Genomic DNA, 25,850 nt, shown 5'->3' with positions numbered 1-25,850 from the left:
ACCGAAAAGTCTCGAGTTCGAACCCTCGGGCAGATGAGGCTCGTTAGCTGGGAACAGCCACTCTTCTAGGAGAGACAACTCCAAAATCAAACAACTGCTGCCTTGTTGTTTGTTCTTGGTTGGAAAAAGGCTATGGAAGCAAATCCAAAAAGAAAAGCAGGCTGAAATCGGAGCCAATGGCCACAATGGCGCTTAATGACAGCTTACATGTTATTAAAAAGTAGCATGAGACCCCCCCCCCCCCCCCGCCAATAAAAACCATAGAAGAACAAACGCTGAAGGCTTCGTATGTAATATAAAATATAAGTAAGAGCTAAGACCTAGATCTACCTAGTAAAAGTCCTTGTTACTCTTACTAAGTTCTTAGTTTTAGTAGTTCTACTTTTATAAGATAGTACTATCCAGATCTAGAAATTAACGTTATTAGGAAACTAAAACGTATGCCAAAGGGAGGTAATCGCTTTCCCCTGCTTTTAAAAAAATTCAATTACTTTTCTTTATTAATTATTTAAAAAAACAAAAAAAATAGGACAAACTTCGGCAAAAACGGGAGGATACAATTTTTTGCCTTGTAGTAGGCATGTCTGAGATTTCGACATTATAAAGGATGCAAACAACAAAATCTAGATTGTCAAATTGACGTTTATGACCTTCCGGAGCCGGCAAAGTTTTTTCAATCCTGTATTAGCGTGTATGTAAACATGACTTATTAAATCATTTCCGGTGCTACTTTATTTAGATGGGAACTGAGTACTATTTCATTGAGATAGAGGAAATTGAGCTGCAATACCCAGAAGTGGTATTTTACTCTCAGATAAAACAAGTACAGTTACAGTTACCAAAACAGATGCACAAGATGTTATTTGCTTGGTTCTAAGTTTGAGTGATTTGGTTTCCTGGGACCAGACCCATGCTACACCCATTTGTTCCAAGCTTTTAATACAGGTCTAGACTCGTGACAATTCACTCGGACTTAATTAGCTGTTTAACTTTTTAAAAATTAGTACTTATGGAGACTGGTTTGTTGTCTGCTCAATTATGCACAGGTTGCGCGATTCTTTATGCTAAGATTTTTTTTTTAAAAAGTAGCTTAAAAATTTGGATTAGCCAGTCTGAAAGTGTCTTCTCCCTAACTTTTATAGACAAACCAGAAGTTTTGGGAAGAGCCCTCTCATTATTTGATGTGGAATTTTATGATTAAAATTTAAAATAGGCTGGAAGAATATGGTTCTTGCAACATGTAAAAACTTATTTCTACCACAAAATATTTGCTTTTAAAAACCAGGAAAGATTCAAGTAAAGTTGGTCAAGAAAAACCCAGCAGACCCCAGCGAAGTACAGCAGGTAATCATTTGTATGTCCATTAGCTGGGCAGGTAATCATTTGTATGTCCATTAGCTGGGCAGGTAATCATTTGTATGTCCATTAGAGTTTATTTGGGCAGGTAATCATTTGTATGTCCATTAGCTGGGCAGGTAATCATTTGTATGTCCATTAGAGTTGGTGGGCAGGTAATCATTTGTATGTCCATTAGAGTTGGTGGGCAGGTAATCATTTGTATGTCCATTAGCTGGGCAGGTAATCATTTGTATGTCCATTAGAGTTGGTGGGCAGGTAATCATTTGTATGTCCATTAGAGTTTATTTGGGCAGGTAATCATTTGTATGTCCATTAGAGTTTATTTGGGCAGGTAATAATTTGTATGTCCATTACAGTTGGGGGGCAGGTAATCATTTGTATGTCCATTAGCTGGGCAGGTAATCATTTGTATGTCCATTAGAGTTTATTTGGGCTCACCATTTTGCAGGAACCAGACTAGTGACCCATGACCTGCCTGATGGGGGGCAACTCTCTGACCAGTCTCCTCAAGACTCCAATGAAGAGGAAGATGATTTAGCAGATGGCAAGAAGACCAAATGTGTAGACCAGGATTGATGCGTGTGGACCTGGAATCTCAGACAAGCATTTATTGTACATACAAACTATCACTATACATAGAGATTGGCTTTGTAAAATATACATTTACACCCCCCTCCTAATTTTTATCTAGAATTAATATACATGGTAAAAAAGCTGTCAGTTGTTGTATATATGTTGGTTGGTGTCAATGTTTTGTACTCGGTATTGTATCTTTCTATTTTTAGAACTGTAAGCAACTAATGGTTGCCTTTTAGATGGACATAAAACATTGAATAAAATAGAATAAAACAATTGGTTCATTTCTTTATTTCTTGTCTGCAAGTGTATATCAAAGTCTTACAAGAATTGGTTGTACAAGAAAAAGACTGAGATTCCCAGCCAATAATATCAAAGTGCACAAACAAGTTGGTAGCAGCCTTACTGCTGTACTGGCATGTTAGTGGCAGGTCGTGATGACACCGCATCCTCTCCCCGCCACATCTGTGTCACTGTTTTTATTTGGGTGTAAAACTGGATCCCCTGTGGAGGAACACTAATGTGTGAGGCTAGATCCTTGGCCAGCCAGCCAATCAACATAAGGCTACACTTGGCCAGCCAGCCAATCAGTATAAGGCTACACTTGGCCAGCCAGCCAATCATCATAAGGTTACACTTGGCCAGCCAACCAATCAACCTAAGGCTACACTTGGCCAGCCAGCCAATCATCATAAGGCTACACTTGGCCAACCAATCAACATAAGGCTACACTTGGCCAGCCAGCCAATCAATATAAGGCTACACTTGGCCAGACAGCCATTCAACCTAAGGCTACACTTGGCCAGCCAGCCATTCATCATAAGGCTAGTTAAACAAGCTAGTACTCACCTGTTTCCCATAGAAGTTTTGATCTCCCCTGAAGGATCCTCGTGAGCCAGTAAAGGAGAACATTGGAAGAGGTACAGGTATGGGTACATTGACACCCACCTGTGGAGGTTTGACATGTTGCCATAGATTACTTCATTTGCTAAATGGCCACATGCCCCATTTACCTGGCCCTGTTAGAATGGCCACATGCCCCATTTACCTGGCCCTGTTAGAATGGCCACATGCCCCATTTACCTGGCCGTTAGAATGGCCACATGCCCCATTTACCTGGCCCTATTAGAATGGCCACATTTACCTGGCCCTGTTAGAATGGCCACATGCCCCATTTACCTGGCCCTGTTAGAATGGCCCCATTTACCTGGCCCTGTTAGAATGGCCCCATTTACCTGGCCCTGTTAGAATGGCCACATGCCCCATTTACCTGGCCGTTAGAATGGCCACATGCCCCATTTACCTGGCCCTATTAGAATGGCCACATTTACCTGGCCCTGTTAGAATGGCCACATGCCCCATTTACCTGGCCCTGTTAGAATGGCCCCATTTACCTGGCCCTGTTAGAATGGCCCCATTTACCTGGCCCTGTTAGAATGGCCCCATGCCCCATTTACCTGGCCCTGTTAGAATGGCCCCATTTACCTGGCCCTGTTAGAATGGCCACATTTACCTGGCCCTGTTAGAATGGCCCCATTTACCTGGCCCTGTAAGAATGGCCACATTTACCTGGCCCTGTTAGAATGGCCACATTTACCTGGCCCTGTTAGAATGGCCATTAAAAAACTGACCTGTCCAACATCAGATTCCATGGTGTATTTCCTGGCTGTGGCCCCGTTTGTCGTGAAGATGGCCGTTCCATTGCCATAGGGGTTGGCATTGACTATTTGAATAGCATCATCAAGTGTTTCTACTTCCATGCTGACTAAGACAGGTCCAAAAATTTCTTCAGTGTAACATTTCATCTTGGGCTGCTCAACAAAACAATTTCATGTCAACAAAACAATTTCATGTCAACAAAACAATTTCATGTCAACAAAACAATTTCATGTCAACAAAACAATTTCATGTCAACAAAACAATGTCATGTCAACAAAACAATTTCATGTCAACTAAACACAATTTCATGTCAACTAAACACAATTTCATGTCAACTAAACACAATTTCATGTCAACTAAACACAATTTCATGTCAACTAAACACAATTTCATGTCAACTAAACACAATTTCATGTCAACAAAACAATTTCATGTCAACAAAACAATTTCATGTCAACAAAACAATTTCATGTCAACAAAACAATTTCATGTCAACAAAACAATTTCATGTCAACAAAACAATTTCATGTCAACAAAACAATTTCATGTCAACAAAACAATTTCATGTCAACAAAACAATTTCATGTCAACAAAACAATTTCATGTGCACAACTGGACAAGGCCCAACTAAATTGTACTTACATCAACTTGGTGTAATATGGTAGGCCCAACTGAATTGTACTTACATCAACTTGGTGTAATATGGTAGGCCCAACTAAATTGTACTTACATCAACTTGGTGTAATATGGTAGGCCCAACTAAATTGTACTTACATCAACTTGGTGTAATATGGTAGGCCCAACAAAATTGTACTTACATCAACTTGGTGTAATATGGTAGGCCCAACAAAATTGCCTCTTTCATATCCCTTGACGACAATGTTGCGCCCGTCTAGCAAGAGCTTAGCACCTGCATCCACGCCTGACTGGATAAGGTCACACACACGTTTCTTGGCATCCGGGGAAATCAAGGGGCCCAGGTCAGCATCTGGCTCAGTGCCTGAAGGGCAGAAGCTCACAACATACTAGTCCACACATGCTTCACTAATTAGTTGACCTCAAATAGTTCACTAATTAGTTGACCTCAAATAGTTCACTAATTAGTTGACCTCAGATAGTTCACTAATTAGTTGACCTCAAATAGTTCACTAATTAGTTGACCTCAAATAGTTCACTAATTAGTTGACCTCAAATAGTTCACTAATTAGTTGACCTCAAATAGTTCACTAATTAGTTGACCTCAAATAGTTCACTAATTAGTTGACCTCAAATAGTTCACTAATTAGTTGACCTCAAATAGTTCACTAATTAGTTGACCTCAAATAGTTCACTAATTACTTGACCTCAGATAGTTCACTAATTAGTTGACCTCAAATAGTTCACTAATTAGTTGACCTAAAACAGTTCACTAATTAATTGACCTCAAGGAGCCCTAACGAACTGACCTGCTGTGACCTTGAGTTTCCTGGCTCTCTCCACCAGCTCAGGGATCCAGTGCTTGGCTTCCCCTACAAAAATGGCAGTTGATAAAGCCATACAGCGCTGTCCAGCAGCGCCAAATGCTGCGCCCACCAAACTGCTGAGTGTGCTCTCCTTGTTGGCGTCTGGCATGATGACACCATGGTTCTTGGCCCCCATGTTGGACTGGACCCTCTTGCCGTTTTTAGAACCTCTTTCATAAATATACTTGCCCTTCATTCAAAGACACATGGACATGATTTTATGGGCACTAGATTTTAAAAGGCTAGAAGGTGCAGTAGTCTAAGATTGTAGTCTGCCAAACCTCACCCCACCCATCATGTGTGCTACACCACCCCACCCATCATGTGTGCTACACCACCCCACCCATCATGTGTGCTACACCACCCCACCCATCATGTGTGCTACACCACCCCACCCATCATGTGTGCTACACCACCCCACCCATCATGTGTGCTACACCATGTCACCCCACCCATCATGTGTGCTACACCATGTCACCCCACCCATCATGTGTGCTACACCATGTCACCCCACCCATCATGTGTGCTACACCATGTCACCCCACCCATCATGTGTGCTACACCATGTCACCCCACCCATCATGTGTGCTACACCATGTCACCCCACCCATCATGTGTGCTACACCATGTCACCCCACCCATCATGTGTGCTACACCATGTCACCCCACCCATCATGTGTGCTACACCATGTCACCCCACCCATCATGTGTGCTACACCATGTCACCCCCACCCATCATGTGTGCTACACCATGTCACCCCACCCATCATGTGTGCTACACCATGTCACCCCACCCATCATGTGTGCTACACCATGTCACCCCACCCATCATGTGTGCTACACCATGTCACCCCACCCATCATGTGTGCTACACCATGTCACCCCACCCATCATGTGTGCTACACCATGTCACCCCACCCATCATGTGTGCTACACCATGTCACCCCACCCATCATGTGTGCTACACCATGTCACCCCACCCATCATGTGTGCTACACCATGTCACCCCACCCATCATGTGTGCTACACCATGTCACCCCACCCATCATGTGTGCTACACCATGTCACCCCACCCATCATGTGTGCTACACCATGTCACCCCACCCATCATGTGTGCTACACCATGTCACCCCACCCATCATGTGTGCTACACCATGTCACCCCACCCATCATGTGTGCTACACCATGTCACCCCACCCATCATGTGTGCTACACCATGTCACCCCACCCATCATGTGTGCTACACCACCCCACCCCACCCATCATGTGTGCTACACCACCCCACCCATCATGTGTGCTACACCACCCCACCCATCATGTGTGCTACACCACCCCACCCATCATGTGTGCTACACCACCCCACCCATCATGTGTGCTACACCACCCCACCCATCATGTGTGCTACACCACCCCACCCATCATGTGTGCTACACCACCCCACCCATCATGTGTGCTACACCACCCCACCCATCATGTCTGCTACACCACCCCACCCATCATGTGTGCCACACCACCCCACCCATCATGTCTGCTACACCATGTCACCCCACCCATCATGTCTGCTACACCATGTCACCCCACCCATCATGTCTGCTACACCATGTCACCCCACCCATCATGCGTGCCACACCACCCCACCCATCATGTGTGCCACACCACCCCACCCATCATGTGTGCCACACCACCCCACCCATCATGTGTGCCACACCACCCCACCCATCATGTGTGCCACACCATGTCACCCCACCCATCATGTGTGCCACACCATGTCACCCCACCCATCATGTGTGCCACACCAAGTCACCCCACCCATCATGTGTGCTACACCAAGTCACCCCACCCATCATGTGTGCTACACCAAGTCACCCCACCCATCATGTGTGCCACACCACCCCACCCATCATGTGTGCCACACCACCCCACCCATCATGTGTGCCACACCACCCCACCCATCATGTGTGCCACACCACCCCACCCATCATGTGTGCTACACCATGTCACCCCACCCATCATGTGTGCTACACCATGTCACCCCACCCATCATGTGTGCTACACCATGTCACCCCACCCATCATGTGTGCTACACCATGTCACCCCACCCATCATGTGTGCTACACCATGTCACCCCACCCATCATGTGTGCTACACCATGTCACCCCACCCATCATGTGTGCTACACCATGTCACCCCACCCATCATGTGTGCTACACCATGTCACCCCACCCATCATGTGTGCTACACCATGTCACCCCACCCATCATGTGTGCTACACCACCCCACCCATCATGTGTGCTACACCACCCCACCCATCATGTGTGCTACACCACCCCACCCATCATGTGTGCTACACCACCCCACCCATCATGTGTGCTACACCACCCCACCCATCATGTGTGCTACACCACGTCACCCCACCCATCATGTGTGCTACACCACCCCACCCATCATGTGTGCTACACCATGTCACCCCACCCATCATGTGTGCTACACCATGTCACCCCACCCATCATGTGTGCTACACCATGTCACCCCACCCATCATGTGTGCTACACCATGTCACCCCACCCATCATGTGTGCTACACCATGTCACCCCACCCATCATGTGTGCTACACCATGTCACCCCACCCATCATGTGTGCTACACCATGTCACCCCACCCATCATGTGTGCTACACCATGTCACCCCACCCATCATGTGTGCTACACCATGTCACCCCACCCATCATGTGTGCTACACCATGTCACCCCACCCATCATGTGTGCTACACCATGTCACCCCACCCATCATGTGTGCTACACCATGTCACCCCACCCATCATGTGTGCTACACCATGTCACCCCACCCATCATGTGTGCTACACCATGTCACCCCACCCATCATGTGTGCTACACCATGTCACCCCACCCATCATGTGTGCTACACCATGTCACCCCACCCATCATGTGTGCTACACCATGTCACCCCACCCATCATGTGTGCTACACCATGTCACCCCCACCCATCATGTGTGCTACACCATGTCACCCCCACCCATCATGTGTGCTACACCATGTCACCCCACCCATCATGTGTGCTACACCATGTCACCCCCACCCATCATGTGTGCTACACCATGTCACCCCCACCCATCATGTGTGCTACACCATGTCACCCCACCCATCATGTGTGCTACACCATGTCACCCCACCCATCATGTGTGCTACACCATGTCACCCCCACCCATCATGTGTGCTACACCATGTCACCCCACCCATCATGTGTGCTACACCATGTCACCCCACCCATCATGTGTGCTACACCATGTCACCCCACCCATCATGTGTGCTACACCATGTCAAACCACCCATCATGTGTGCTACACCATGTCAAACCACCCATCATGTGTGCTACACCATGTCAAACCACCCATCATGTGTGCTACACCATGTCAAACCACCCATCATGTGTGCTACACCATGTCACCCCACCCATCATGTGTGCTACACCATGTCACCCCACCCATCATGTGTGCTACACCATGTCACCCCACCCATCATGTGTGCTACACCATGTCACCCCACCCATCATGTGTGCTACACCACCCCACCCATCATGTGTGCTACACCACCCCACCCATCATGTGTGCTACACCACCCCACCCATCATGTGTGCTACACCACCCCACCCATCATGTGTGCTACACCATGTCACCCCACCCATCATGTGTGCTACACCACCCCACCCATCATGTGTGCTACACCACCCCACCTCACCCCACCCATCATGTGTGCTACACCATGTCACCCCACCCATCATGTGTGCTACACCACCCCACCCATCATGTGTGCTACACCATGTCACCCCACCCATCATGTGTGCTACACCATGTCACCCCACCCATCATGTGTGCTACACCATGTCACCCCACCCATCATGTGTGCTACACCATGTCACCCCACCCATCATGTGTGCTACACCATGTCACCCCACCCATCATGTGTGCTACACCAAGTCACCCCACCCATCATGTGTGCTACACCATGTCACCCCACCCATCATGTGTGCTACACCATGTCACCCCACCCATCATGTGTGCTACACCATGTCACCCCACCCATCATGTGTGCTACACCATGTCACCCCACCCATCATGTGTGCTACACCATGTCACCCCACCCATCATGTGTGCTACACCATGTCACCCCACCCATCATGTGTGCTACACCATGTCACCCCACCCATCATGTGTGCTACACCATGTCACCCCACCCATCATGTGTGCTACACCATGTCACCCCACCCATCATGTGTGCTACACCATGTCACCCCACCCATCATGTGTGCTACACCATGTCAAACCACCCATCATGTGTGCTACACCATGTCAAACCACCCATCATGTGTGCTACACCATGTCACCCCACCCATCATGTGTGCTACACCATGTCACCCCACCCATCATGTGTGCTACACCATGTCACCCCACCCATCATGTGTGCTACACCACCCCACCCATCATGTGTGCTACACCACCCCACCCATCATGTGTGCTACACCACCCCACCCATCATGTGTGCTACACCATGTCACCCCACCCATCATGTGTGCTACACCATGTCACCCCACCCATCATGTGTGCTACACCACCCCACCCATCATGTGTGCTACACCACCCCACCTCACCCCACCCATCATGTGTGCTACACCATGTCACCCCACCCATCATGTGTGCTACACCACCCCACCCATCATGTGTGCTACACCACCCCACCCATCATGTGTGCTACACCATGTCACCCCACCCATCATGTGTGCTACACCAAGTCACCCCACCCATCATGTGTGCTACACCAAGTCACCCCACCCATCATGTGTGCTACACCATGTCACCCCACCCATCATGTGTGCTACACCACCCCACCCATCATGTGTGCTACACCACCCCACCCATCATGTGTGCTACACCACCCCACCCATCATGTGTGCTACACCATGTCACCCCACCCATCATGTGTGCTACACCATGTCACCCCACCCATCATGTGTGCTACACCAAGTCACCCCACCCATCATGTGTGCTACACCAAGTCACCCCACCCATCATGTGTGCTACACCAAGTCACCCCACCCATCATGTGTGCTACACCAAGTCACCCCACCCATCATGTGTGCTACACCAAGTCACCCCACCCATCATGTGTGCTACACCATGTCACCCCACCCATCATGTGTGCTACACCATGTCACCCCACCCATCATGTGTGCTACACCATGTCACCCCACCCATCATGTGTGCTACACCATGTCACCCCACCCATCATGTGTGCTACACCATGTCACCCCACCCATCATGTGTGCTACACCACCCCACCCATCATGTGTGCTACACCACCCCACCCATCATGTGTGCTACACCACCCCACCCATCATGTGTGCTACACCACCCCACCCATCATGTGTGCTACACCACCCCACCCATCATGTGTGCTACACCATGTCACCCCACCCATCATGTGTGCTACACCATGTCACCCCACCCATCATGTGTGCTACACCATGTCACCCCACCCATCATGTGTGCTACACCAAGTCACCCCACCCATCATGTGTGCTACACCATGTCACCCCACCCATCATGTGTGCTACACCATGTCACCCCACCCATCATGTGTGCTACACCACCCCACCCATCATGTGTGCTACACCACCCCACCCATCATGTGTGCTACACCATGTCACCCCACCCATCATGTGTGCTACACCATGTCACCCCACCCATCATGTGTGCTACACCATGTCACCCCACCCATCATGTGTGCTACACCAAGTCACCCCACCCATCATGTGTGCTACACCATGTCACCCCACCCATCATGTGTGCTACACCATGTCACCCCACCCATCATGTGTGCTACACCATGTCACCCCACCCATCATGTGTGCTACACCATGTCACCCCACCCATCATGTGTGCTACACCATGTCACCCCACCCATCATGTGTGCTACACCATGTCACCCCACCCATCATGTGTGCTACACCATGTCACCCCCACCCATCATGTGTGCTACACCATGTCACCCCACCCATCATGTGTGCTACACCATGTCACCCCCACCCATCATGTGTGCTACACCATGTCAAACCACCCATCATGTGTGCTACACCATGTCAAACCACCCATCATGTGTGCTACACCATGTCACCCCCACCCATCATGTGTGCTACACCATGTCACCCCACCCATCATGTGTGCTACACCATGTCACCCCACCCATCATGTGTGCTACACCATGTCACCCCACCCATCATGTGTGCTACACCACCCCACCCATCATGTGTGCTACACCACCCCACCCATCATGTGTGCTACACCACCCCACCCATCATGTGTGCTACACCATGTCACCCCACCCATCATGTGTGCTACACCATGTCACCCCACCCATCATGTGTGCTACACCACCCCACCCATCATGTGTGCTACACCACCCCACCTCACCCCACCCATCATGTGTGCTACACCATGTCACCCCACCCATCATGTGTGCTACACCACCCCACCCATCATGTGTGCTACACCACCCCACCCATCATGTGTGCTACACCATGTCACCCCACCCATCATGTGTGCTACACCAAGTCACCCCACCCATCATGTGTGCTACACCAAGTCACCCCACCCATCATGTGTGCTACACCATGTCACCCCACCCATCATGTGTGCTACACCACCCCACCCATCATGTGTGCTACACCACCCCACCCATCATGTGTGCTACACCACCCCACCCATCATGTGTGCTACACCATGTCACCCCACCCATCATGTGTGCTACACCAAGTCACCCCACCCATCATGTGTGCTACACCACCCCACCCATCATGTGTGCTACACCACCCCACCCATCATGTGTGCTACACCATGTCACCCCACCCATCATGTGTGCTACACCATGTCACCCCACCCATCATGTGTGCTACACCATGTCACCCCACCCATCATGTGTGCTACACCATGTCACCCCACCCATCATGTGTGCTACACCATGTCACCCCACCCATCATGTGTGCTACACCATGTCACCCCACCCATCATGTGTGCTACACCATGTCACCCCACCCATCATGTGTGCTACACCACCCCACCCATCATGTGTGCTACACCACCCCACCCATCATGTGTGCTACACCACCCCACCCATCATGTGTGCTACACCATGTCACCCCACCCATCATGTGTGCTACACCACCCCACCCATCATGTGTGCTACACCACCCCACCCATCATGTGTGCTACACCACCCCACCCATCATGTGTGCTACACCATGTCACCCCACCCATCATGTGTGCTACACCATGTCACCCCACCCATCATGTGTGCTACACCATGTCACCCCACCCATCATGTGTGCTACACCATGTCACCCCACCCATCATGTGTGCTACACCACCCACCCATCATGTGTGCTACACCATGTCACCCCACCCATCATGTGTGCTACACCATGTCACCCCACCCATCATGTGTGCTACACCATGTCACCCCACCCATCATGTGTGCTACACCATGTCACCCCACCCATCATGTGTGCTACACCATGTCACCCCACCCATCATGTGTGCTACACCATGTCACCCCACCCATCATGTGTGCTACACCAAGTCACCCCACCCATCATGTGTGCTACACCATGTCACCCCACCCATCATGTGTGCTACACCATGTCACCCCACCCATCATGTGTGCTACACCACCCCACCCATCATGTGTGCTACACCACCCCACCTCACCCCACCCATCATGTGTGCTACACCATGTCACCCCACCCATCATGTGTGCTACACCACCCCACCCATCATGTGTGCTACACCACCCCACCCATCATGTGTGCTACACCATGTCACCCCACCCATCATGTGTGCTACACCAAGTCACCCCACCCATCATGTGTGCTACACCAAGTCACCCCACCCATCATGTGTGCTACACCATGTCACCCCACCCATCATGTGTGCTACACCACCCCACCCATCATGTGTGCTACACCACCCCACCCATCATGTGTGCTACACCACCCCACCCATCATGTGTGCTACACCATGTCACCCCACCCATCATGTGTGCTACACCATGTCACCCCACCCATCATGTGTGCTACACCAAGTCACCCCACCCATCATGTGTGCTACACCAAGTCACCCCACCCATCATGTGTGCTACACCAAGTCACCCCACCCATCATGTGTGCTACACCAAGTCACCCCACCCATCATGTGTGCTACACCAAGTCACCCCACCCATCATGTGTGCTACACCATGTCACCCCACCCATCATGTGTGCTACACCATGTCACCCCACCCATCATGTGTGCTACACCATGTCACCCCACCCATCATGTGTGCTACACCATGTCACCCCACCCATCATGTGTGCTACACCATGTCACCCCACCCATCATGTGTGCTACACCATGTCACCCCACCCATCATGTGTGCTACACCAAGTCACCCCACCCATCATGTGTGCTACACCATGTCACCCCACCCATCATGTGTGCTACACCACCCCACCCATCATGTGTGCTACACCACCCCACCCATCATGTGTGCTACACCACCCCACCCATCATGTGTGCTACACCATGTCACCCCACCCATCATGTGTGCTACACCATGTCACCCCCACCCATCATGTGTGCTACACCATGTCACCCCACCCATCATGTGTGCTACACCATGTCACCCCACCCATCATGTGTGCTACACCATGTCACCCCACCCATCATGTGTGCTACACCATGTCACCCCACCCATCATGTGTGCTACACCATGTCACCCCACCCATCATGTGTGCTACACCACCCACCCATCATGTGTGCTACACCATGTCACCCCACCCATCATGTGTGCTACACCATGTCACCCCACCCATCATGTGTGCTACACCATGTCACCCCACCCATCATGTGTGCTACACCATGTCACCCCACCCATCATGTGTGCTACACCATGTCACCCCCACCCATCATGTGTGCTACACCATGTCACCCCACCCATCATGTGTGCTACACCAAGTCACCCCACCCATCATGTGTGCTACACCATGTCACCCCACCCATCATGTGTGCTACACCATGTCACCCCCACCCATCATGTGTGCTACACCATGTCACCCCACCCATCATGTGTGCTACACCATGTCACCCCACCCATCATGTGTGCTACACCATGTCACCCCCACCCATCATGTGTGCTACACCATGTCACCCCCACCCATCATGTGTGCTACACCATGTCACCCCCACCCATCATGTGTGCTACACCATGTCACCCCACCCATCATGTGTGCTACACCATGTCACCCCACCCATCATGTGTGCTACACCATGTCACCCCACCCATCATGTGTGCTACACCAAGTCACCCCACCCATCATGTGTGCTACACCAAGTCACCCCACCCATCATGTGTGCTACACCAAGTCACCCCACCCATCATGTGTGCTACACCAAGTCACCCCACCCATCATGTGTGCTACACCAAGTCACCCCACCCATCATGTGTGCTACACCACCCCACCCATCATGTGTGCTACACCACCCCACCCATCATGTGTGCTACACCACCCCACCCATCATGTGTGCTACACCACCCCACCCATCATGTCTGCTACACCACCCCACCCATCATGTGTGCTACACCACCCCACCCATCATGTGTGCTACACCACCCCACCCCACCCATCATGTCCGCTACACCACCCCACCCCACCCATCATGTCTGCTACACCATGTCACCCCATCATGTCTGCTACACTATGTCACCCCACCCATCATGTCTGCTACACCACCCCACCCATCCTGTGTGCTACACCACCCCACCCCACCCATCATGTCCGCTACACCACCCCACCCCACCCATCATGTCCGCTACACCACCCCACCCCACCCATCATGTCCGCTACACCACCCCACCCCACCCATCATGTGTGCAACACAACCCCACCCATCATGTGTGCTACACAACCCCACCCATCATGTGTGCTACACCACCCCACCCATCATGTGTGCTACACCACCCCACCCATCATGTGTGCTACACCACCCCACCCATCATGTGTGCTACACCACCCCACCCATCATGTGTGCTACACCACCCCACCCATCATGTGTGCTACACCACCCCACCCATCATGTGTGCTACACCATGTCACCCCACCCATCATGTGTGCTACACCACCCCACCCATCATGTGTGCTACACCACCCCACCCATCATGTCTGCTACACCACCCCACCCATCATGTCTGCTACACCACCCCACCCATCATGTGTGCTACACCACCCCACCCATCATGTGTGCTACACCACCCCACCCATCCTGTGTGCTACACCACCCCACCCATCATGTGTGCCACACCACCCCACCCATCATGTGTGCTACACCACCCCACCCATCATGTGTGCTACACCACCCCACCCATCATGTGTGCTACACCACCCCACCCATCATGTGTGCTACATCACCCCACCCATCATGTGTGCCACACCACCCCACCCATCATGTGTGCCACACCACCCCACCCATCATGTGTGCTACACCACCCCACCCATCATGTGTGCTACACCACCCCACCCATCATGTGTGCTACACCGACCCACCCATCATGTGTGCTACACCACCCCACCCATCATGTGTGCTACACCACCCCACCCATCATGTGTGCTACACCACCCCACCCATCATGTGTGCTACACCATGTCACCCCACCCATCATGTGTGCTACACCATGTCACCCCACCCATCATGTGTGCTACACCACCCCACCCATCATGTGTGCTACACCACCCCACCCCACCCATCATGTCCGCTACACCACCCCACCCCACCCATCATGTCCGCTACACCACCCCACCCCACCCATCATGTGTGCTACACCACCCCACCCATCATGTGTGCTACACCACCCCACCCATCATGTGCCACACCACCCATCATGTGCTACACCACCCCACCCATCATGTGTGCTACACCATGTCACCCCACCCATCATGTGTGCTACACCACCCCACCCCAAAAAAAAAAGAACCAACTCACCGCCTGATCTGAGCCCACAAAAGAGATGGCTTTAATATCAGGATGGTCACAGATGAAGTTCACAGCTGGGAAATAAAAGACAAAACTGACCACACAGTGAACCAACTGACCCCACAGTGAAACAACTGACCCCACAGTGAAACAACTGACCACACAGTGAAACAACTGACCACACAGTGAAACAACTGACCACACAGTGAAACAACTGACCACACAGTGAAACAACTGACCCCACAGTGAAACAACTGACCACACAGTGAAACAACTGACCACACAGTGAAACAACTGACCCCACAGTGAAACAACTGACCCCACAGTGAAACATCTGACCACACAGTGAAACAACTGACCACACAGTGAAACAACTGACCACACAGTGAAACAACTGACCACACAGTGAAACAACTGACCACACACTGAGTCATAATTCAACACCTAAACAGGACTGTTCAGTGGTACCAGGGAAAGATAGCAATTGAAAAGTGTTTTAAAAATGGGCCTTGTTTAATTGCTAGTGACCTCAAGATGTGTGCATACTTACAAACGTCTGGTTTTCTGACCCCCTCAATGTACCTGTTAAAGGTGAGACATTTTCAGCAGAAATATGCCTTCCAATTTGATTATTGCCAAAAATTCTTTAAAAATAAATTAAATTCTATGCAAGAACTTGTTTTTGGACCACTCAAACTGTTTATAGAAGGTTTTTCAAGTTTTTCCAGGAAGATTTTCCAGCTGAATATTTCCAGAAATGAAATATGGCTTCCCACAGAAAAAATTAGCCAAGTTTTATGGGTGTTGACAAATGAAAATGCTTACAGTCATGCCTGCCATGAATGACGTTGACCACACCAGGGGGGACGCCAGCCTCCCTACACAGCTCCATCAGCATCATGGTGGCCCCTGGGTCCCGCTCGGAGGGCTTCATCACTGATGTGTTGCCAGTCACAATGGCCATGGGAAACATCTGGAAATACACAACCACCACAACAGCTCTTAGGCCATCTCACACAACCACCACAACAGCTCTTAGGCCATCTCACACAACCACCACAACAGCTCTTAGGCCATCCCACACGACCACCACAACAGCTCTTAGGCCATCTCACACAACCACCACAACAGCTCTTAGGCCATCTCACACAACCACCACAACAGCTCTTAGGCCATCTCACACAACCACCACAACAGCTCTTAGGCCATCCCAACACAACCACCACAACAGCTCTTAGGCCATCCCACACGACCACCACAACAGCTCTTAGGCCATCTCACACAACCACCACAACAGCTCTTAGGCCATCTCACACGACCACCACAACAGCTCTTAGGCCATCTCACACAACCACCACAACAGCTCTTAGGCCATCTCACACGACCACCACAACAGCTCTTAGGCCATCTCACACGACCACCACACAACATCAACTTTAAGGACTAGGACCACAGCTTCAATGGGTACCTGTCTCAAGTCTGTAGGACTAGGCCCACAGCTTCAATGGGTACCTGTCTCAAGTCTGTAGGACTAGGCCCACAGCTTCAATGGGTACCTGTCTCATGGCTGTAGGACTAGGCCCACAGCTTCAATGGGTACCTGTCTCAAGTCTGTAGGACTAGGCCCACAGCTTCAATGGGTACCTGTCTCATGGCTGTAGGACTAGGCCCACAGCTTCAATGGGTACCTGGCTCATGGCTGTAGGACTAGGCCCACAGCTTTAATGGGTACCTGTCTCAAGTCTGTAGGACTAGGCCCACAGCTTCAATGGGTACCTGTCTGTAGGATTTTATATTACTTGACATACTGACCTAATAAACCTAGACCGTCTAGGAAATTGACCAAAACTATTGGCTCTGCACCATGGATTGTAAGGTGGATTGTAAGGTGGATTGTAAGGTGGACTTACCCAGAGTGGAATCATGGCAGGGAAGTTGAAGGGGGTGATGCCAGCGGTCACACCAAGTGGAAGTCTGAAGGTCATAGTGTCCATGTCTTTGGCTATGCTGGACAGGGTTTCTCCTAGCTGTAGGGATGTCACACTACAGCAGTGCTCCACAACCTCTGTAGTAGACAGGTCAAGGGTCAGAGGTCAAGGGTCAGGTACCAGAGGTCAAGACTTGGGTCAGATACATGAGGTCAAGTATGGTCAAGGGTCAGGTACAAAGTCAAGGGTGAGGTCACAGGTCAGGTACAAGAGGTCAAATCAGATACAAAATGGTCAGGATATGACTGTAGGGGGTGATACAAAATGGTCAGGATATGACTGTAGGGGGTGATACAAAATGGTCAGGATATGACTGTAGGAGGTGATACAAAAAACTCTTGACTTACGTAAGCCCCTCATGACATCACCCTCAGCATCCACTAAAGTCTTGCCCTGTTCTAGTGTGATGTTGGCAGCTATCTTTTTCTGTTCAAATAGATATACGACCCACCATACACATCTGATATACAACCCACCATACACATCTGATATACAACCCACCATACACATCTGATATACAACCCACCATACACATCTGATATACAACCCACCATACACATCTGATATACAACCCACCATACACATCTGATATACAACCCACCATACACATCTGATATACAACCCACCATACATATCTGATATACAACCCACCATACACATCTGATATACAACCCACCATACACATCTGATATACAACCCACCATACACATCTGATATACAACCCACCATACACATCTGATATACAACCCACCATACATATCTGATATACAACCCACCATACACATCTGATATACAACCCACCATACACATCTGATATACAACCCACCATACATATCTGATATACAACCCACCATACACATCTGATATACAACCCACCATACACATCTGATATACAACCCACCATACATATCTGATATACAACCCACCATACACATCTGATATACAACCCACCATACACATCTGATATACAACCCACCATACACATCTGATATACAACCCACCACACACATCTGATATACAACCCACCACACACATCTGATATACAACCCACCATACACATCTGATATACAACCCACCATACACATCTGATATACAACCCACCATACACATCTGATATACAACCCACCATACACATCTGATATATCTGATATACAACCCACCATACACATCTGATATACAACCCACCATACACATCTGATATACAACCCACCATACACATCTGATATACAACCCACCATACACATCTGATATACAACCCACCATACACATCTGATATACAACCCACCATACACATCTGATATACAACCCACCATACACATCTGATATACAACCCACCATACATATCTGATATACAACCCACCATACACATCTGAATCTGATATACAACCCACCATACACATCTGATATACAACCCACCATACATATCTGATATACAACCCACCATACACATCTGATATACAACCCACCATACACATCTGATATACAACCCACCATACACATCTGATATACAACCCACCATACACATCTGATATACAACCCACCATACACATCTGATATACAACCCACCATACACATCTGATATACAACCCACCATACACATCCAATACACAACAACCCTAACCCACCTTTCAAATCAGATACATAAAACACCATTCACACTCAATACACATCCTTTGTGAAATCACCCCCCCCCCCCCATGATCTTGAAAAAACTGAGCAGATTTTGTTTGATGGGGTGCTGTAGTTTGACAACCCCCCCCCCCATGACCTTGAAAAGACTGACCAGATTTTGTTTGATGGGGTGCTGTAGTTTGACACCCCCCCCCCATGACCTTGAAAAGACTGACCAGATTTTGTTTGATGGGGTGCTGTAGTTTGACAAACACCCCCCCCCCCCATGACCTTGAAAAGACTGACCAGATTTTGTTTGATGGGGTGCTGTAGTTTGACACCCCCCCATGACCTTGAAAAGACTGACCAGATTTTGTTTGATGAGGTCCTGGAGCCTGAACATGATCTGTTGCCTGGAGAGAGCTGTGGTCCTAGACCAGGAGGGAAAGGCAGCTTTGGCTGCGGCAACAGCGGCTTCCATCTCAGCTTGTGTGGACTCTGGGACACGTGTCACCACTTCATTTGTTGCCTGAAATAATGTGTCACCACTTCATTTGTTGGCGGGAAGAACGTGTCACCAACTAGCTCTACTAAGACATGCCCACTCATGTACTGCAATTGTCAAGCCCCCCCCCCCCACTCCACAACAAACCAAATACTCACTGGATTGTGAACATCCACCCATTTCTTTGTCTTGGACTCTACAAACTCATTGTTGATAAAAAGTTTGGTGGTAGGCTGGAAGAAAATTGGATAACACATGACCAGAGACAGACACAAGACAAACTTACCACCAAAGGCAGACAAGACAAACTTAACACCAGAGACAGACACAAGACAAACATACCACCAGAGACAGACCAAAGACATACACAAGACAAACTTAACACCAGAGACAGACACAAGACAACCTTAACACCAAAGACAGACACAAGACAAACTTAACACCAGAGACAGACACAAGACAAACTTACCACCAAAGGCAGACAAGACAAACTTACCAGAGACAGACACAAGACAAACATACCACCAGAGACAGACCAAAGACAGACACAAGACAAACTTACCACCAGAGACAGACCAAAGACAGACACAAGACAAACTTACCACCAGAGACAGACCAAAGACAGACACAAGACAAACTTACCACCAGAGACAGACCAAAGACAGACACAAGACAAACTTACCACCAGAGACAGACCAAAGACAGACACAAGACAAACTTACCACCAGAGACAGACATAAGACAAACTTACCACCAGTGACAAAAAAGAAAAACTTACCACAGAAGAAGAGGCGTAGGACCTTGTCAAAATAATACCTGAGTGTTTTCCCTTAAAAAAAAAAAAACCTTTTCTGAGCCACTGACCACATTCATCAGATGAACCACTGACTGACCACATTCATCAGATGAACCACTGACTGACCACATTCATCAGATGAACCACTGACTGACCACATTCATCAGATGAACCACTGACTGACCACATTCATCAGATGAACCACTGACTGACCACATTCATCCGATGAACCACTGACTGACTGACCACATTCATCAGATGAACCACTGACTGACTGACCACATTCATCAGATGAACCACTGACTGACTGACCACATTCATCAGATGAACCACTGACTGACTACATTCAGCAGATGAACCACTGACTGACTGACCACATTCAGCAGATGAACCACTGACTGACTGACCACATTCATCAGATGAACCACTGACTGACTGACCACATTCATCAGATGAACCACTGACTGACTGACCACATTCATCAGATGAACCACTGACTGACTGACCACATTCATCAGATGAACCACTGACTGACTGACCACATTCATCAGATGAACCACTGACTGACCACATTCATCAGATGAACCACTGACTGACCACATTCATCAGATGAACCACTGACTGACCACATTCATCAGATGAACCACTGACTGACTGACCACATTCAGCAGATGCACCACTGACTGACTGACCACATTCATCAGATGCACCACTGACTGACTGACCACATTCATCAGATGAACCACTGACTGACCACATTCATCAGATGAACCACTGACTGACCACATTCATCAGATGAACCACTGACTGACCACATTCATCAGATGAACCACTGACTGACTGACCACATTCATCAGATGAACCACTGACTGACTGACCACATTCATCAGATGAACCACTGACTGACTGACCACATTCATCAGATGAACCACTGACTGACTGACCACATTCATCAGATGAACCACTGACTGACTGACCACATTCATCAGATGAACCACTGACTGACCACATTCATCAGATGAACCACTGACTGACCACATTCATCAGATGAACCACTGACTGACCACATTCATCAGATGAACCACTGACTGACCACTTTCATCAGATGCACCACTGACTGACTGACCACATTCATTAGATGAACCACTGACTGACCACTTTCATCAGATGAACCACTGACTGACCACATTCATCTGATGAACCACTGACTGACCACATTCATCAGATGAACCACTGACTGACTGACCACATTCATCAGATGAACCACTGACTGACTGACCACATTCATCAGATGAACCACTGACTGACTGACCACATTCATCAGATGAACCACTGACTGACCACATTCATCAGATGAACCACTGACTGACTGACCACATTCATCATTGAACCACTGACTGACCACATTCATCAGATGAACCACTGACTGACCACATTCATCAGATGAACCACTGACTGACCACATTCATCAGATGAACCACTGACTGACTGACCACATTCATCAGATGAACCACTGACTGACTGACCACATTCATCAGAAGAACCACTGACTGACCACATTCATTAACCTCTGACCACATGTATGGTGTGATAAGCGCAACCTTGAGTTATCTCCCTCTACCTTCATCTTGCCCTAATGACCAGTTCAATATTTCCTATCTACTGGATGTTATTGACGGCTCTCTAGTAAACTATCATTTCATGATAACAGTTCTAAGGTCAACAGCAGGCCTCATGTGTAAGTTAGCCCCATGTCCTTACCACCCCCCCCCCCACCCATTGCACTAGTACACTCAATATTTCATTTGACCTACATCAGCAATCAATGCAAGCTGTTTTAATTAGTCATGGTTTAGGTATTTTTAGCTATCTCATGGAATAGAAAAGGCTTGTTTAATGCCTGTTCGACTGTTTAATTCACTGCATCATGTACCAATTGTTTAGAATGCACTTATAGATTTGGCACACCCATTTAAGAATGTTATAAATGCCAAAAGCTTAGAGCCTGTAAGTTTTACTAGGCTATAAAACAATAGATGTTTGTTTTTAGGGCAACCCAGGTGTAAACCTTTAGTAAACTAGGTCAGCCCAAGTGTAAGTAAAGTTCCCTTTCAAACCTGAGAGTCAAGGATTCAAGTGAAGTAGAGTTCACCTGTTTCTGTGGCCTTGGCACATGAATGGATAGTGTGGGTAGGAACGTTCTACTAACATAAACCCAGATTCAAGTCAGTCAACTTTTGCTGCAGGGTCGAGTCAGTCAACTTTTGCTGCAGGGTCGAGTCAGTCAACTTTTGCTGCAGGGTCGAGTCAGTCAACTTTTGCTGCAGGGTCGAGTCAGTCAACTTTTGCTGCAGGGTCGAGTCAGTCAACTTTTGCTGCAGGGTCGAGTCAGTCAACTTTTGCTGCAGGGTCGAGTCAGTCAACTTTTGCTGCAGGGTCGAGTCAGTCAACTTTTGCTGCAGGGTCGAGTCAGTCAACTTTTGCTGCAGGGTCGAGTCAGTCAACTTTTGCTGCAGGGTCGAGTCAGTCAACTTTTGCTGCAGGGTCGAGTCAGTCAACTTTTGCTGCAGGGTCGAGTCAGTCAACTTTTGCTGCAGGGTCGAGTCAGTCAACTTTTGCTGCAGGGTCGAGTCAGTCAACTTTTGCTGCAGGGTCGAGTCAGTCAACTTTTGCTGCAGGGTCGAGTCAGTCAACTTTTGCTGCAGGGTCGAGTCAGTCAACTTTTGCTGCAGGGTCGAGTCAGTCAACTTTTGCTGCAGGGTCGAGTCAGTCAACTTTTGCTGCAGGGTCGAGTCAGTCAACTTTTGCTGCAGGGTCGAGTCAGTCAACTTTTGCTGCAGGGTCGAGTCAGTCAACTTTTGCTGCAGGGTCGAGTCAGTCAACTTTTGCTGCAGGGTCGAGTCAGTCAACTTTTGCTGCAGGGTCGAGTCAGTCAACTTTTGCTGCAGGGTCGAGTCAGTCAACTTTTGCTGCAGGGTCGAGTCAGTCAACTTTTGCTGCAGGGTCGAGTCAGTCAACTTTTGCTGCAGGGTCGAGTCAGTCAACTTTTGCTGCAGGGTCGAGTCAGTCAACTTTTGCTGCAGGGTCGAGTCAGTCAACTTTTGCTGCAGGGTCGAGTCAGTCAACTTTTGCTGCAGGGTCGAGTCAGTCAACTTTTGCTGCAGGGTCGAGTCAGTCAACTTTTGCTGCAGGGTCGAGTCAGTCAACTTTTGCTGCAGGGTCGAGTCAGTCAACTTTTGCTGCAGGGTCGAGTCAGTCAACTTTTGCTGCAGGGTCGAGTCAGTCAACTTTTGCTGCAGGGTCGAGTCAGTCAACTTTTGCTGCAGGGTCGAGTCAGTCAACTTTTGCTGCAGGGTCGAGTCAGTCAACTTTTGCTGCAGGGTCGAGTCAGTCAACTTTTGCTGCAGGGTCGAGTCAGTCAACTTTTGCTGCAGGGTCGAGTCGGTCAACTTTTGCTGCAGGGTCGAGTCGGTCAACTTTTGCTGCAGGGTCGAGTCGGTCAACTTTTGCTGCAGGGTCGAGTCGGTCAACTTTTGCTGCAGGGTCGAGTCGGTCAACTTTTGCTGCAGGGTCGAGTCGGTCAACTTTTGCTGCAGGGTCGAGTCGGTCAACTTTTGCTGCAGGGTCGAGTCGGTCAACTTTTGCTGCAGGGTCGAGACGGTCAACTTTTGCTGCAGGGTCGAGTCGGTCAACTTTTGCTGCAGGGTCGAGTCAGTCAACTTTTGCTGCAGGGTCGAGTCAGTCAACTTTTGCTGCAGGGTGTAAAAGCACTTAATTTGCGATGTCTAAAGAACATTAGATAAGGCTAATTGTAAAAGAGAAAAAAAAATTAAGGTTTTTTTACAGCAAGACTAAGTTGCTCATACTGAACTGTCTTTTTACAAGGACTAGATTTAGATTATATTCTTTTTTTTTTTAAACTTAGGTATGCCTATTGAAATAATACTTAATTTCAACAGTGAATTGCTAAGAATAAGCAGTCTTGATATCTATTTTTAGATCATGTTTGACCTAGGGAGCAGGTTTAGAGGACCAGCAGTGATGCAATCGGAAAGTATTCAAATTACTAGCCTCTGTAGATTACTTTAGACTTTAAAGTGCATAATTAATAGGCTTACCTACTACTACTACCTATTATTAGTATTAATTAATAATTAGGGTAATATTTGACATGGCATTAGCAGATCGGCTGCTAAGAATACATACACATTTCATAGGCATTTAATTTATTTAGGCCTATTAATTTTTATTTTATAGACCTGTGGCCTAGGTTTAGAAAAAAATAGAAGTATAGGCCTACTACTACTTAGTAATAGTACACTAACTACTAGATCTAACTAGATCTAATTAAATTACTACTACTGTGAGTAGTGTGAAAAATATTATTATAGTATTATTATATAGGCTACTTACTACTTATATTAATTATATATAATAGAATCTATATATAATTAATATATAGTATTAAGTAGGGGCCTATTATAGGAAGCCTTTATTTATAATATTGAATTTATAGGCCTATCAATATCTGCATAAATCTACTCAAAGAACATTAACATTTCATTAGGCCTCCCATTTATTTTATAAGCTAAATATTTATAGTAAATATAATATATTAATAAATAAGACAGTAGTTTAGGCCTACCAATTTTAAACTGCGTATAACTGTTAGAAACGTCATTTTGGTTGATGCCCTCGAGTGTGCCAGGCGAGTCTGCTGAGATAAGTAGGCCAAGTCAGATAAAAATTGTGAAAAGGTCGCCAGACAACTGATTTTTTAA

At 48.4% G+C, this 25,850-nt stretch overlaps 2 protein-coding genes across 2 annotated transcripts in view; one reads left to right on the top strand and one right to left on the bottom strand.

Annotated features, from left to right (window-relative positions):
- The window catches only part of LOC131943940 (aprataxin and PNK-like factor), a 22,118-nt gene extending 19,907 nt beyond the window's left edge, over window positions 1-2,211 (top strand). The window contains exons 12-13 of the mRNA XM_059304326.1: window positions 1,286-1,344; window positions 1,808-2,211. Coding sequence (XP_059160309.1) covers window positions 1,286-1,344; window positions 1,808-1,935 — 187 coding nt within the window. The 3' untranslated portion in view covers window positions 1,936-2,211. The remainder of the gene's footprint in view (window positions 1-1,285; window positions 1,345-1,807) is intronic.
- On the bottom strand, window positions 2,211-25,850 carry LOC131943941 (methylmalonate-semialdehyde dehydrogenase [acylating], mitochondrial). The gene is made up of 13 exons (XM_059304327.1): window positions 25,715-25,850; window positions 21,052-21,102; window positions 20,432-20,506; window positions 20,136-20,297; window positions 18,505-18,583; window positions 18,080-18,234; window positions 16,995-17,142; window positions 16,179-16,243; window positions 5,040-5,286; window positions 4,413-4,594; window positions 3,567-3,746; window positions 2,785-2,883; window positions 2,211-2,439 (listed from the first exon to the last, which is right to left on the bottom strand). Exons 1-13 carry the CDS (start codon window positions 25,748-25,750, stop codon window positions 2,338-2,340), a joined length of 1,581 nt encoding a protein of 526 aa, XP_059160310.1. The 5' UTR covers window positions 25,751-25,850; the 3' UTR covers window positions 2,211-2,337.

The sequence above is a fragment of the Physella acuta genome, unplaced genomic scaffold (assembly GCF_028476545.2).
Source record: "Physella acuta isolate Inbredline_101_S28 unplaced genomic scaffold, ASM2847654v3 ptg000473l, whole genome shotgun sequence".
Taxonomy (NCBI): Eukaryota; Metazoa; Mollusca; class Gastropoda; family Physidae; genus Physella; species Physella acuta.
Note: the sequence above shows the minus strand (reverse complement) of the source record. Positions and strands in the feature narration are given on the sequence as shown.